The sequence below is a fragment of the Carcharodon carcharias genome, chromosome 1 (assembly GCF_017639515.1).
Source record: "Carcharodon carcharias isolate sCarCar2 chromosome 1, sCarCar2.pri, whole genome shotgun sequence".
Lineage (NCBI taxonomy): Eukaryota > Metazoa > Chordata > Chondrichthyes > Lamniformes > Lamnidae > Carcharodon > Carcharodon carcharias.
In genome coordinates, this window is record NC_054467.1 from 197118873 (window position 1) to 197134599 (window position 15727).

The 15727-nt window shown below is 44.1% G+C and overlaps 1 protein-coding gene across 2 annotated transcripts in view; it reads right to left on the reverse strand.

Moving 5' to 3' along the window:
* Positions 1-15727, reverse strand: part of taf1c (TATA-box binding protein associated factor, RNA polymerase I subunit C) — a 36958-nt gene that overhangs the window by 10070 nt on the left and 11161 nt on the right. Inside the window, exons 7-10 of one of the 2 annotated variants that reach the window (XM_041201462.1) lie at positions 10860-10988; positions 8852-8969; positions 5225-5296; positions 3867-3996 (exon numbers count right to left, since the gene is read on the reverse strand). In XM_041201462.1, the coding sequence (XP_041057396.1) occupies positions 3867-3996; positions 5225-5296; positions 8852-8969; positions 10860-10988 (449 nt within the window). Of the gene's footprint in view, positions 1-3860; positions 3997-5224; positions 5297-8851; positions 8970-10859; positions 10989-15727 lie in introns of both variants that reach the window. The other variant, XM_041201454.1, reaches the window with a different exon arrangement.

Sequence of the window (15727 nt, forward strand, 5' to 3'; positions counted from 1 at the left end):
GGTCCCCAGTGAGCTCCTCCTCCCCCACCTCCATCAACTGGGGGAGGAGGAGCCTGCTGGCCTTAAAGGGTGTGGCCCTCCGCCAAATGTACTCCTTCCAGCACCAGGTTTTCGTCCACCTGGCCTGGGAGGAATGCACAGAGTGGGGTTTTAACTTGGAATATGAGGGGGCTGCCTATAGACGTGCAGCTCCTGTTTGTAGACCTGAGGGGCCTTCGTGGCTCCTTGCAGGCGTTGCCAGTCTTCCAGGACCTGATCAAAGTCTGGAACATGGTCACCTCGCGACGCAGTTCTCCACCATCAGGAGTAGTGGCTATTGTCAGAGAACCACTGCTCTGGAATCCGCACCTCCACCCTTTTCAATGGCTGGCAGAGAGGAAGACCGTGCTGCCGGGGTGACAGGATTGGGGACATGCTGGGTGATGGAGAAGTTTGCTGGATCATTCCTCAGGAGTTGGTGCATTGCGCATCTGTGGACGTTTGACTTGTGGCCAATGCCATTCAAGACTTTAGGACGGTCGTGCTCGGCCCCGACGTCATTCTGGGTCTCGCGGTGGCGCAGATGCGTGGAGGTCTTCCCTCAGTGTACCCCTGTTTGGACGAAATTCCACATTGGCCCCAAAGCCAGAACTTCAGGAGCCAGTGCCCCGCAACCTGAGTTGCCTGGTGGAAATGCCCTCTGTGTCCTTTACACGGCACGGAGGGGTTCCCTGTATGGGTTGCTGTTGCACATCCTTCACTTCCTTACCGTTGCCCACCGCTCGAACCTGCACTGGTGTGCCTGGTTGCCGTCCGGCAGCGGAGGTCCTCAGTGCGGGGCCCTCTATGGGGGCGTACTCCCATTTTCCATCGGGGACCCAGGGTGGAGGGTGTTGCATGCAGCAGTCCCATACAACCATAGGTTGTGTGGTTTCATGGACTCCCAAGATGCCTGCGTCTTTTGCAGCCTTATGGAGTCAGTGGACATGTATATGTTAATTGTTGTAGGCTGCACCCCCTTTTTAGTTTCTTGAAAAACCTTTTACTGTTGTTTTATTTGCACTTCAGCCCCACACTCATGATCTACAGGCACCCGGTATGGAAGGGGGCGGAGAGGGAGGACCTCCTCGTGAACCTGCTCCTGGGCCTGGCCAAGTTGGCCATTAACAGGTCCAGGTAGTGGGCGATCGAGGGGGTCATCCAACCCGACTGTTTGCCCCTCTTCCACGGCTACGCTCACAGCCGGGTGTCCCCGGAGAGGGCGCACACAGTGTCTGCTGGCACCGTTGAGGCCTTCTGTGCTTGGTGGGCACTGTGGGGACTGGGACATTTTATCGCATCACATTTTCATTTCATTAATCACATTTTGATTTAATGTTGGTAAGTTTCCTTTGTACTTTGCCTTTTGTTTTTGCAGTTTCCATTTAAAGGGCTGCATTTTACTTTGTCCCTGATTTTGTTAATTTAGTTTATTTGGTTGACTCAAAAGAGTTACATCTTCTTAACTTTCCTAACCCTGTCTTGGTGCTCTCCAGACATCCACAGTGGAGGTGGAGGCAGTCTGCTGACTGCTATGCCCTGTCCGTGATGGCGGATGTCCTCTGGACAGCTGAGACCTGGAGGGCCCCAGCCTGCTTTTGGGGTCCTGCTGTGTGGCAGTGGCACCCTTCTTGGCCTGTGGAGCTGGAGCCGCTGACATCACAGGAAGAGGGGATTCAGATGGGCCAGACACTCCCAGAGTCACCTGGATGGAAGGCCCGGGGTGGGGGGTGGTGGTACACCTCCCGATCCTCCCCCTTATGGCTGCCCCAGGGACCCTGGCTGACCCCTCTCACGTAAACGCTGTTGGAGGCCAATTATGGCATCAGCGATGGAGTTAAGTCCGTGCAGCAGTGCAGGAGCAACATCCTGGACCAAGGGCTCCATGTTGGCTGCCACCCTACCAGTGTTGACCTCTGGTGCATTGGCATGCCGGCACTATCATCTCAGCCTGAAGGTGGATGGACTCCTCCATTATGCCTTGCAACCCAAGGAGTGCAGCGGACATCCCTTACTGATGTCCCCGAGCTTGCCTTTGCAACTCCAGCAAAAGTGACATGCCTGAGTCCAGAGGCTCGTCATCTGACTCGGACACAGCAAATTTCTGGCCTCCAGCAGTCCTCAGAATGCCGGACACCTGAGAAGTCTCTGTTGCCATCTGCTGTGGATCAGAAAGTGTGATGTGCTCACCAGATTGTGATCTCGTGGCTACTCTAAAGCTAGTCCCACTGAGATGTGTGTCTCTGCCCTGTTTGGGGGGTGGGTGAGTGCTGTGACAGAACTTCAAGGAGGGTGCCTTCAGATTCCTCTTCAGAGGTTTCTTTGGGGCTTGATTGGAGGCCCTGGGTCGTGGACTTAATCGGCTATTTGACAGATGTACCTTTGAAAGCAAGGAGAGATAATTAGTGCATGGGAATGGCCTGTGAAACAGGACACATCACTCAGCATGGTTGTCTGATGGATGTTGCACTGCTGGACCCTCACTTGGTAGAGCAGCTATGACCTCACTGTCAGCAGAAGAATGGTCCAGATCCTTGCTGGTCAGCTGGATGGCTCTGTTTTCAAAGTCCGTGAGGACCTTGATTTCAGGCATTCCTCCACCAGTCTGCGACCTCTCACTGTTGTTGTGTGGCTGCTTGTCTTGCATGAATAGAGGTGGAGAGAGTGTAAGCAGGATGCCTGCTAGGCCAGGTGATAAGTATGCCTGGCATGTGTGGGTGGTCAGTGGCCCCATGGACAGCATGAGGACAACGAAGGTGTGTGTGACAGTGTGAATGGTGATTGTCTCTTGAATCAGCAGTGAATGAGGGCCCTGTGGATTTGTGATGGGTTTGTGATTGTGTGAGTTGAGAGTAATGAGAAGAGTGACTTACCCTGGTGGAATGAAGGAGATCATTCATCCTCTTGCAGCACTGGGTGGCTGTGCTCTTTTGCAGAGTGTTGGTGTTGACCACCACTGACACTGTCTCCCAAGCCAGATTGATGTACAGCCCATCCAGTGGCCACAGTAGGGGTAGAAGACATCACAGCGAGCCTCCACTGAATCCAAAAGGTGCCCAAGGGACGCGTCATTGAACCTGGGGCTGCAGTCTTTTTGCCTTTCGGGGCCGTGTCTTCTGTGCAGCAGTCCTGGGCTGGAAGCACTGAGAGGTGTGTGCATGGCTGCTCTTTAAATATGGTGCCCGGTGTGATGAAGCGGCAAGATGATGGCACAGCTGGTGAATGAGAGCCTGCCTGCCATGGAAACGGTACGTTTCCTGGGAATGCATAATTAACGTGGCGGGTTTGGGATGATACGGCATGAGAAGCTGCCTTTGCAGCAAATCTGGGATGATTCTGCCCATGAATATCCGCTTACACTCCTGAGTTTTTCGTGATTATGTGAGTAGGTGTAAGGCAAGAATGAATCAACTCTCATAAAACTAAGACACATATACCAGTTATGCCACTGATCCCTAAAAAGCATCCAAGGCAAACTCAAATTCCCAACAACCGTGCAACAGACTTACTGTTTTTGTGGAATATTTTAGTTGGTGCTACCAGTTGCTAATGTCTACAGTTATATTGATATGCCCATCTGCAAAGGCTGAAGTTCTAGTTAAGGTTTGAATTATTTCTGCACATAAAATACAGTAATACACCACAAAGGTATTTATTTCATGGGCATTAAAAACTCCAAATATATAACACATCCTAACACCAGCAGATATACTTCTCACTATTTTTATTGGGGATCGGGGAGATGGGGAAAGAGCAAACAATAATCATAATTTCCTAAAGATTAAAGAATATTCCTGAGTTCAAGTCTCATGAGATCTAAAATTGATTGAAAAAGAGCTTACCCTCACATCAGTTAAGTCAAGCCCAGTTCTGTCAGCATACATATAGACCCGTGGGTGAGCTGTGAAATCGCACCATCTCCAAGGCAACTGAGCATTGAAGTAAAGGTTGTCAGTTTCCTTTCGAATTTTCTGAAGGCTAAGATAGCATTTTAACAAGAAAGGAAATAATAATTAACACCAAAAGATTCTTGAGAGTGACACATATATAAAGTATTAGTCTATCAAACAAGTACCATTTAGCAGTATCTCCACAGACAGCACACTATCAATTTTTTCAAGACATGATGGATTCCACAAACTGAGGTTCAAATTCCTGCAAACTCATCTTATTCTGTGTGAGGAACATGCCTCCTCTTGATTGGTCAGGCTGGGTCTCCACATTGCCTCAAAGGGAAGGGTGGGAAATAGCATTCCAACCTCACCTCTATCCCCATACCCTCGACCACAGCACTTTTTAAAGGCTACATCTGAGGAAAATGCACCAACATTGGGGAGGTGGACAAAATTATTGGGCTTTGATTCAAGATCTGTCCTGTCTGTAATTAGCCATAGTCCACGAGGAACCGTAGGCATTTCTCTCTGCTTTAGGGAGAGACACAAGTGGTTACTGTTTGAGGCCAACACTCTGCATCAAGCACTACTGACCAGGAATCCCTCCTGCTCTTACTGCCTGCCATGGTTGTGTTGGAAGGGTGAGCAGATTAATTATCAACCTGTTTGGCTGTGTCATGAATACCCCTTCAATGGTTGAGTCTTGGAGTGGGACTTGAACCCAGATCTTATGGCTCAGAGGCAGGGGCATTACCCACTGGGCCACAAGACCTCCCATCCTTCAAAGTCAGGTCAAATTAAATATTTCTAGAAGTTTAACAGATAGCAGCTAGTGCAATCTTTTCTTTTAAAAAATAGAAAAATGTTGGCTAACACACTGCCTATGATAAAGGTTGTTTTGTTTCAATATTGATTTCTAACCTAATCTGGTTAGGATCAGGTAATTGCTGTCTAAAGATGCACAAATAATTTTTGGCAAATTAAAAAAATTGTGCATAGAAGTTTGTGCTGGCAGATTATAACCCAGATACACGACTAAATTGCTTTTCAATAATCTCTTCTGTACAGTCCATCAGTAACGAACATTACCCTTCACTCCCACCCATTACAATTATCTTAAATCTGACCAAGGTAGTAAAATTCTGGGTTTTACTAACTCATGCTGTTTACTGCCAAAGTAAAGGATTAACTTGATATATCACCACTAGATGGAAGTTTTGTTTTGTCTAACATTCCTTAATCAAGAAATTATTTAGAATGATTTCATCTTCACCCACAAAGGAATTTTGAGAAAGAGCACAGTTGCAATTTACCCTTTGTCCAGAATCCAGAGGTAGGCAGCTCCACACTCATTGGCAATCACCAGCTCTCCAGGAATATGAGGGCTGAGGTATAAAGGACAGGTTATAGCTAAACTATTTCAGTACTTTCTTTTATAAACCTTTTATACATAACCTCTCCAGTCCTGAATGCTTAGGACCAAGTCATTTCTGGATTTTGGGATTTTCTGGATTATAGAATGACCTGTGGAATGTCTAACCACTAGTGTACGATCCAGAAGACACCATAAAGATACTTACTTGAAACATAAAAACGGTGATCAAACATTATAAAGTAGTAATAAAAATCGTTTTACTTATCCAAATACTATAACTTCCATGATTTCAATCTTTTCCAATAGGGTAAGAGTAACATGCTAACCTTTTGCTGCACTTTTCTTAGATGCCATGGTGTATTTAAAAAAAACTATTACCTGGGAATGCTTGGGTCTACTCAAAAGAGAGAGGAGAGAGAAGGGGAGGGAAAAGATGGGGACAGGAGGGTAGGAATGAGGAGGACGGCGAGAGAAAGCCAGAGAAAGAGACAGGGAGCAGGACAGAGAGAGAGAAAGAAAGAAAGATGGAGTAGACTGAGAGAAAGAGAGAGAGAGAGAGAGAGAGATAGAGAAATCGAGTGGCTTTGTAACCTTGCGCTGTTTTCTCCTTTGCTATGGTCACCACACCACCCCCCCATCACCCACCATTTACCACTCTCTGTCTGAAGATCAGATGAACCGATGCCCTCCTGATTTGTTGCATCAGCTGAAAAGTTGAGTGACAGGTCCTTGGGTCTGCTCAAAGACATTTTTGGACAACTGGTATTTCTGGACTTTAGATTTCCAAACTAAAGATGTTAAAGTGTATTACTTATAACCAGTTCTTTCTTTTAGCCACATAACATTTACAAGTATCTAGCAGTGAAAGGCCACAAAAAGCGTTAGGCAGCAAATGGTTTAACATTTTCGGCATTACGTTAAAAGATCTAGTAGTATAATTAAATAGTCCCAAATCAGTTATGCAAAGCAAAATTCCAAGGCAGTTGTGCTGCAAGATTTAGGTAAAGCAAAACACTGGGCTCTTTACTCTAAACCAACCTCACTCTATATCAAAAGGGATATTTCTACATCTCATTATAGCTATACATACAACAGGGATAAAATAATTAGCACAAGAAGAATTCACTGCATAAAGTTCAGTCTCTGCCCAAAATATATTTGAGTAAGGAACCTAACTTCAATTGTAAAAGCGAATTACCAAGATTACTTAAAAATGATGTGCCAAAATCAGCATAATGAATTACAGGGTGAAGCGCAAACTGTGAGGGACACACTGCAATCCCTAATTGTACTCGAATCTATTAGATTTGAACCACTGTTCCCTAGCCTGTGTTCATAATATAACTAAAATAGCCTGATTACATTTGAGCACCTGAATCAAAATTATAGCACAGGGGAAATTTTCTAAAACAGATAGATGAAGAAAACAATTTAGCCTAACTTAGCTATCTATCTAGAAAAGCCCTGCAACAATCCAATTATTACATCTAACTGTACCTGATATGATTCCAGGGTGTTCGCCTCTAGTACGCCACCTGGAAGACAATTTGATGTCTTTACCTTTAGTAGTTTGCACCTATCCTTGTTCTACTATTATTTGATGGGAAATAAGGTTTTGGATTTACCTTTTCCTACAATGCAACAACTTACAACTCTCTTTACAAGTCTGAAAAAAATGCAGGCCTTTTCTCATAATTCAATCCTTCAAGGCTGGCAAATCAGCTTCATGTCACTAGAATTTCTGTGTGATAGAGACTATAGCCATGCACAGAAAATACTCACAGAAGTTAAAAAATGGAAACAAGTCAGTTATCCCAACCAATCCATAAAAACATAAGGGCCCAGGTCTTCTGGTTTCCGGATAGTTGGAGCCCAGACATTCCCCAGGAGATTCACTATGGGACCCCTCGGAAGTCCCAATGCATTGACTCCATGGGAATTGCGCAGGAGGTTTGAATTTCCAATGGGCAATTCTCTTGCTCCCCAGGACCCTCTGAAAAAGTCTCCAACTCTGAGTTAGAGTCGGTGACTTTGGACAGTTCTGACTTATGTACCTGAATAGTTACCCAGGAAATGTTAGACAGGAAAATACCTAGTCTAACACCTGGTTTACTATACAACTGACTCCCCCCATGATCCCTCACACTGACTGACTCCGACTACCTCACTAACTCCCCACACCCCCACCCCACCAACATGACCAGCCCCCATCAATTGATTCCCCCGACTCCTCAGCCCACCGAGTAGCACCCAACCTGATCTGATTAGCCCCCACCACCCGACTCCCAGAACCAACTTGAACCAACCACCCAGCCCACCCCGTCCCACCTCATTCACCTGCCACCCTACCCACCTCATTCACTCACCCCCTTACCCACCCTACCCCTTACTTTATCTTTACTTATCACAGTCAGTGTGAATGTTGTTTAGTCATCCAGGTGTTAGACTAGGTTTTTTTTCTTATCTAACATTTCCTGGGTAACTATCCAGTTGAGCAAGTCGGAACCGTACGAAATTCATTCGTGGGATGTGGACGTCGCTGGCTGGGCCAGTATTTATTGCCCATCCCTAACTGCCCTTGAGAAGGTGGTGGTGTGCTGCCTTCTTGAATCACTGCAGTCCATGTGATGTAGGTACACCCACAGTATTGCTTATACATTTACCTTCTCTCCATCACTGTTTCATAGTAGCTTTGGGACATTTAAATGCTTTACTTACCAGAATATGGCAGCTAGTGCTGTAAAAAGGGGGTGCGGTTTGTGCGCAAACTCTCTGTTCTGCTCCCCATGAGGTTTGCTGCACTGAGTAGGATCTGCAGGATCCTCCATTGGAAGGTAACTCAGCAAAATCACAAGAAGGCAAATTATTTCTCGTCTGTTCAGGGTTGGAAATAGGGTTTCCAATCCTGAATGGAAGATCTGGGCCAGGAAACAGGAGCAGTAATAGGCTATGTGGCCCTTCAAGCCTGCTCTGCCGTTCAATACGATCATGGCTGATCTCTGCCTCAACTCCACTTTCCCGCCTGCTCCCCATTTCCCTCAATTCTCTACAAAGTAAAAAAATTCTAACTATCCCAGCCTTGAACATACACAACCATGGAGCATCCACAACCCTCTCAGGTTTCCAAAGATTCACAAACATCTGAGTGAAAAAATTTCTCCTCATCTCAGTCCTAAATGACCGGTTCCTTATTGAGGCTGTGCCACTGCATTGTAGGTTCCCCTGCGAAAAGAAACACCCTCATTGTCTACCCTGTCAATCCCCTTCAGAATCTTGCACCTCTCATTCTTCTAAATTCCAGAGAGTAAAGGCTCAATTTACTCAGCCTCTCATCAGAGGACAACCCTCTCATGTTGGTGTTCACCCTGCACTCAAGCAAATCGGTCCAATCTCATGTACTACAATATCACCTAAGAACAGGAACACTGATTTGTTTGACCCAACAACTCTACATTGCATGTTCTGTGTTTGAGTCTTTAAATCAAAGCTTTAACAGAAGCAATATTGATGGCGAAAGCCCAGGGTATTAGTCTACTAAATAGAGCATTCAGAACTCAGTCCTTACCTCACGTTAATGCAGGTAGCCATATTGTCCACCTGAACTACCTGTAGGACAGATGGATTCACTTCCTGCGAGAGCTTCCATACTCCACAATAATAGTCAGACCGAACCCCTACAAAAACTGTCATTCGAAAAGATTGGAGAATAAAACACCATTTATTATTAACAGACTAAACAACAAAGTTTTAAAATTGAAAAAATGAAACTGTCACACTATGCACTCAAATATCCTTCATCATTGAACAGATTTAATAACACCTGAACATTAGCCTGCTCCTGTTCCTTTTAGCCACTTGAGCCTACAGAATGAGCTCAATAAGGGTAGAGTGGTTTTACCCAATTATAACTATGAAGGTAATTAACATCAAAAGAAATGGCGAAACAAAAAGTCTTCAAAATATGCATTTGAACAAAAATTAAATGCGCGATTTCTTAGACACTGGTTCCTTTCAGCAGTATTGGCATAGGCCCAGAATTCCCAAAAGGTTGGAAATTAATCAATAAAAGTGGAGTCCTGCTAAATTAACTTTCATTGCCTACTCAGTATGACAGGATCCACTCCAAAGACTTGAACACATAATAAAGGCCAATACTTTAATGCAGTACCAAAGGAACATAGGAGCAGGAGTAGACCATTTAGCCCTTCGAACCTACTTCACCATTCAATAAGATCATGGCTGATCTGGCTGTGGTGTCAGCTCCACTTTCCTGTTTGCCCCCCCTAATCCCTTGATGCCCCTGTCTATCAAAAATCTATCTAACTCTGCCTTGAATAAATTCAAAGACCCAGCCTCCACTACTTTCTGGGGAAGAGAATTCCACACACCAATGATCTTTGAAAGAAAAGGTTTCTCCTCATCTCTACCTTAAAAGGGTGACCCTCTTATTTTTAAAACTATGTCCCCTAGTTCTAGTCTCCCCCACAAAAGGAAACATCCTCCGGATATCCCACCCTATCAAGTCCCTCAGGATCTTATATGTTTCATAAGATAACCTCTCATTCTTCTAAACTCCAATGGGTATAGGCCTAAACTGTTCAATCTTTCTTCATAAGACGATCCCTTCATCTCAGGAATAAGTCCAGTGGACCTTCCCAGAAGTGCTTCTAAAACGATTATATCTTTTTTTAAATAAGGAGACCAAAAGTACACACAGTGCTCCAGATTTGGTCTCACAAAAGTCCTGTGCAGCTGTAGAAAAACATCCCAAACTTTTGCATTGTATTCCTCTTGCAATGAATGCCAACAGTCCACTTGCCTTCCTAATCACTTGCTGTACCTGCATATTAACTTTATGATTCATGTGTCAGGACATCTAGATCCCTCTGTACCAACTAGTTCTGCAATCTCTCTCTATGTAAGTAGTATATTGTTTTTCTATTCTTCCTACCAAAGTGAACAAGTTCACATTTACCCAAGTTATACACAATTGGCCAAATTTTTGCCCACTCACTTAATCGGTCTTTATCCCTTGAGATTCTCTACCTCCTCTTGACAACTTACTTTCCCACCTATCTTGGTGTCATCGACAAATTTAGCTACAATACATTTGCTCCTTTCATCTAAGTCATTTATATAGATTGTAAATATTTGAGGCCCCAGCACTGTTCCCTGTGGCACTCCACTAGTTAGATCTTCAGGAACGCTGCACTGCCAAGGATGCTGTCTTTCAGATGAGTTATATATCCAGACTCGCTGATGGACCTAAACGATCCCACTGCCCTACTCAAAGAAAAGCAGGGCAGGAATCCTGGTGTCTTGGCCAATATTTATTCCACAGCCAACACCACCAGAACAAACTATCGAGATTGCTCTTTGTGGGTCTTTGCTGTGTGTAAATTAGCTGTCACAAACCTTTGTCCTAATGCGGGGCTATGACTGCTTCAAGGTGAAGTGCTTTGGGATGTCCTGAGATTGTGCAAGGTGCTATATAAATGCAAGCTTTTTCTACTTAAAATAAATTTTAAATGATAAGCGGTGTTGCAGATCTCATGGTTTACATTAGCAGTTACCTTCTTCTTCCACAGTACTGCAATCTATTTGATGGATTCTACCATTCAATATAAACTTCGCTGGTTTAAACTTCACATTCAATTTTGGCATTTTATCATCATCAAAACCTAATTTGATTTTGCGAAAATCTGATATCAACATATTAAGGAACTTTAACAAAATATTGATAAAATGTAGCCTTTCTCCAAATTCCAAAATAGCATTTGTGCACTATTGGTCACTAAAGCCACAGAATCTTGGAATAATGATGGTAAACTTGATGTTGGCACTTTTTTTTTGCTCCCCGAATCATTTCTTCAAAACTCACAACAGTCACTCTTTTCAATTTTGCTGGTGCCTCGCACAAGCAGACTTGTGTCATCCCTTCAATTTGAATTTTAAAAATCAAAATTCCAGCAGTAACAAGTTTAATATCTCTGTTCTGAAACCATTTACAATTCCAGTAAATAATCACTGATTAAAAGCTAGGAAGTCATGCTGCAGCTGTATAGAACCTTGGTTAGGCCACACTTGGAATATTGTGTGCAATTCTGAAGGATATGGAGGCGTTGGAGAGGATGCAGAGGAGGTTTACCAGGATGCTGCCTGGTCTGGAGGTTATTAGCTATGAGGAAAGGTTGGAGAAACTCGGATTGTTCTCACTAGAGCGACAGAGATTGAGGGGCGACTTGATAGAAGTTTACAAAATTATGAGTGGCACGGACAGAGTAGATAGTCAGAAGCTTTTTCCCAGGGTGGAAGAGTCAATTACTAGGGGACATAGATTTAAGGTGAGAGGAGAAAACTATAGAGGAGATATGCGGGGCAAATTTTTTTTTTTACACAGAGGGTAGTGAGTGTCTGGAATTCGTTGCCAGAGAAGGTGGTGGAAGTAGGTACGATAGTGGTGTTTAAGAGGCAGCTTGACAAATATATGAATAGGATGGGAAGTGCAAAATGTTTTAGTTTGACAGGCAATATGATGGGCGCAGGCTTGGAGGGCCGAAGGGCCTGTTCCTGTGCTGTACTGTTTTTTGTTCTTTGTAAACAGAAATAACACAAGGGACACGTGTTCCACTGGCATATTAAAAATTACATATTAATATATGAATTAGGAGCAGCAGTAGGTCACTCGACCCTGCTCTGCTATTCAATAAGATCATGGCTGATCTGAATGTAACCTCAACCCCACATTCCGGCCTGCCCCCAATAACCTTTCACCCCCTTGGTAATTGAGAATCCATCTAGCTCTGCCTTAAAAATATTCAAAGACTCTGCTTCCACAGCCTTTTGAGAAAAAGTTCCAAAGACTCCTGACCGTCAGAGAAAAAAATTCTCCTCGTCTCTGTCTTAAATGAGTGACCCCTTATTTTTAAACAGTGACCCCCTGGTTCTAGAATTACTTAGTACTTAGTGCAACACTCCATCATAAATTTTAGCTGTTATGGCTTCCAAGTAAAGGAGCAGGAACCTCTGAATAACAGGTTTTCTTTTGCTTATAACAGGCAAAACTGAATAATGAAAAGTTATCAGCTTGGCTCAGTGTAATATTCTTGCACCCTTGGTACAGGTTATGGGTCAAGGCTTCAGTGCATAATGTCAACCGACAGCATACCGCATTACCAAGGGGGTGATATATTTTGGTTGAGACACTAAATTGAGACTCTGGGTGGAATCTTCCCAGATTTGCACCAAGTGCAATCGCGGGCGGGAAAAAGGACGTTTTACCTGCCAGCCATAATGGTGGCTTTTCACACCGTAACGTCCCAATCGTGTCTCACTAATTATGCATTCCCAGGAAACACACCTTTCTGATGGTGGATGGGCTCTCATTTGCCCACCACGCCATCGCCTCGCCACTTCATCACACCGGGTGCCGTAATTAAAGTGCAACCGTGCGCACACCTCTCGGTGCTTCCAGCCCAGGACTGCTGCAAAAAAGACATGGCCCCGAAAGGCAAGAAGACTGTAGCCGCCCCCCCACCTCCCCAAGTTAACTGATGCATCCCTTGAGTGCCTTCTGGACTCTGTGGAGGCCTGTATCCCCGTTCTGGCTACAGGAGGGGCAACAACATTAACACTATGGCTTGGTAGGTGATGGCAGTGGTGATCAGTGCCAATGCTACACAGAAGATGTTGGCCGTCCAATGCAGATATAGGCTTTATGAAGGGGAAATCATGGCTAACAAATTTATTAGAATTCTTTGAGGAGGTAATAAGCAGGATAGATAAAGGGGAACCAGTAAATATAATATATTTGGATTTCCAATTAGCGTTCAATGAGGTACTGCACATAAGGCTACTTAATAAGATAAGAGCCCGCGGTGGTGAGGGTAGTATATCAGCATGGAGAGAGGATTGGCTAACTAATAGAACACATAGAGTTGGGATAAGGGGGGCATTTTCGGGATGGCAACCTGTAATTAATGGATTGCCACAGGGATCAGTGCTGAGGCCTCAATTACTCACAATATATATGAAAGACAAGCTTGCGGATGACACAAAAATAGGGGGGAGGCAAGTGGTGAGGATGAAACAAAGAGTCTACAGAGGTATATAGACAGGTTAAGTGAGTGGGAAAAATTTGGCAGATGGAATATAATGTGGGAAAATGTGAGTTTATGCACTTTGGCAGGAAGAATAGAGGAGCTGAATATTATAAGTGGAGAAAGACTGCAGAAAGCTGCAGCACAGAGGGATTTGGAAGTCATTGTGCATGAATCCCAAAAAACTAACATACAAGTTCAACAGGTAATAGGGAAGGCAAATGGAATGTTGGCCTTTATTTCAAATGGAATGGAGTATAAAAATAGGGAAGTCTTGCTAAAACTATTTAAGGCACTAGTTAGACGACACCCAGAACAATTTTGGTCCCTTTATCTAAGGAAAGATATACTGGCATTGGAAGCAGTCCAGAAGAGGTTCACTAGGTTGATCCCAGATATGGAGGTATTTTCTTATGAGAGGAGGTTGAGTAGGTTTAGAAGAATGAGAGGTGACCTTATTGAAACATATAAGATTCTTAGGGGGCTTGACAGGGCAGATGCTGAGAGGTTGTTTCCCCTTGTGGGAGAGTCTAGGACAAATCTCAGAGTAAGTGGGCACCCATCTAAAACAGAGCTGAGGAGGAATTTCTTCTCTCAGAGGATATTGGATCTGTGGAATTCTTTACTGCAGATGGGTTGTTTAGTATATTCAAGGCTGAGACACAGAATTTTAATCAGTAAGGGAATCAAGGGTTATGGGGCAGGAAAGTGGAGTCGAGGATTAACAGATAAGCCACGATCTCATTGCATGGCAGAGCAGACTCGAGGGGCCGAATGGTCTACTTCTGCTCCTACATCTTGTGGTCTTATGTATTATAATGAGGTTCCCGACATTCGACGGCAGGAAATGCAGCCCGCCATTGACGGGCAAAGCGGATGATTGCTAACTGGTTTCACGACATTGTGAAACTGATTTTTGGCCTTCTCGCCATATTGTTCGCTCACGCTGCCGAACATGCCCGACGCCAGCGGGCACGGAAAATTCCACCCTCTCTCTGTTCAATGATGTTAGTGATTTCATAAAGTGGAGAGATTTTCCTGTGATCTGGCCGGCATTTGCCCCTTGGCAACAGTCTGAGATTAAGAAGTCTGTTTACAACATTGGTATCACATTCAATCCCGAGATGAGCTTCCAACCGCATATTCATACCATCTTTAAGACCACCTACTTCCATCTCCATAACATTGCTCAACTTTGCCTGTCTCAGCTCTGCTGAAACCCTCAATAATGCCATTGTTATTTCTAAACTGGACTATTCCACTGCATTTCTGGCTGGTTTCCAATACTCTGCTTACTGTAAACTTGAGGTCATCCAAAATTCTGCTGGCCACATCTTAATTCGCATCAAGTCACGTTCTTCTATTAGCGCTGTGCTTACTAAACTACATTTGCTCCCCACCAAGCAATGTCCTGATTTTAAAATTCTCATCCTTGTTTTCAAATCCCTTGTCCCTCCCTAGCTCTATAATCTGCTCCTACGCCATAACCTTGAGATATCCATGTTTATCTAATTCTATCCTCATGTGCATCCCATATTATAATTACTCCACCATTAGTTGCCATACCCTCAGTTGTCTAGGCGCCAAGCTCTGGAATTCCTTCCCTATGCATCTCCGTCACTCTATCTCACTTTCCTCCTTTAAGGCATTTTTTAAAACCTGTATTTCTGACCAGGTTTTTGGTCATTTGACCTAACATCTTCCTTATGCGGCTCAGTTTGTTCTGTAATGCTATCGTGAAGTGCTTTGGGATGTTTCATTTCGTTAAAGGTACTTTATAAATATAAGTTGTTGTTATTCTTCAACCCACACACTAAAGCAGATTATTTTGTCAGTCACTTGTCCTTTGTGGGACATTGCTGTATGCAACACGGCTTCTGTGTTTGCCTACATAAAACAGTAACTGCAATTTGAAAAGTAGTTCACTTGCTGTAAATCACCTCAGCATGTCCTGAGAATGTGGTAAGACACTGTTACAAATTTAGGATCTTGTTTTAGATATGTTCTCTGGTATGGAGTGCTGAGCATTTCTGTAAACAGTCCAAATGTCTTACATTTAGTGCACTTGTTCAACACCGTCTCTAAGCTTTCAATCATTAATTATGAACGTAGAATCTTACAACACAGGAGGACATTCAGCCCATTGTGCCAGTGCCAGGCTTCCGAAAGTTATTCAGTTAGTCCCACTCCCCCAATATCATCTTCTTTAGCTTGGTGGCCATTTTTGTCCGATTACACTCCTGTGAACCGACTTGGGATATTTTCCGACATTAAACGATGCTGTATAAACATAGGCTGATTCCGGTGCACGCGCTGAACTGAAGATTGGAATGACGTGCGGT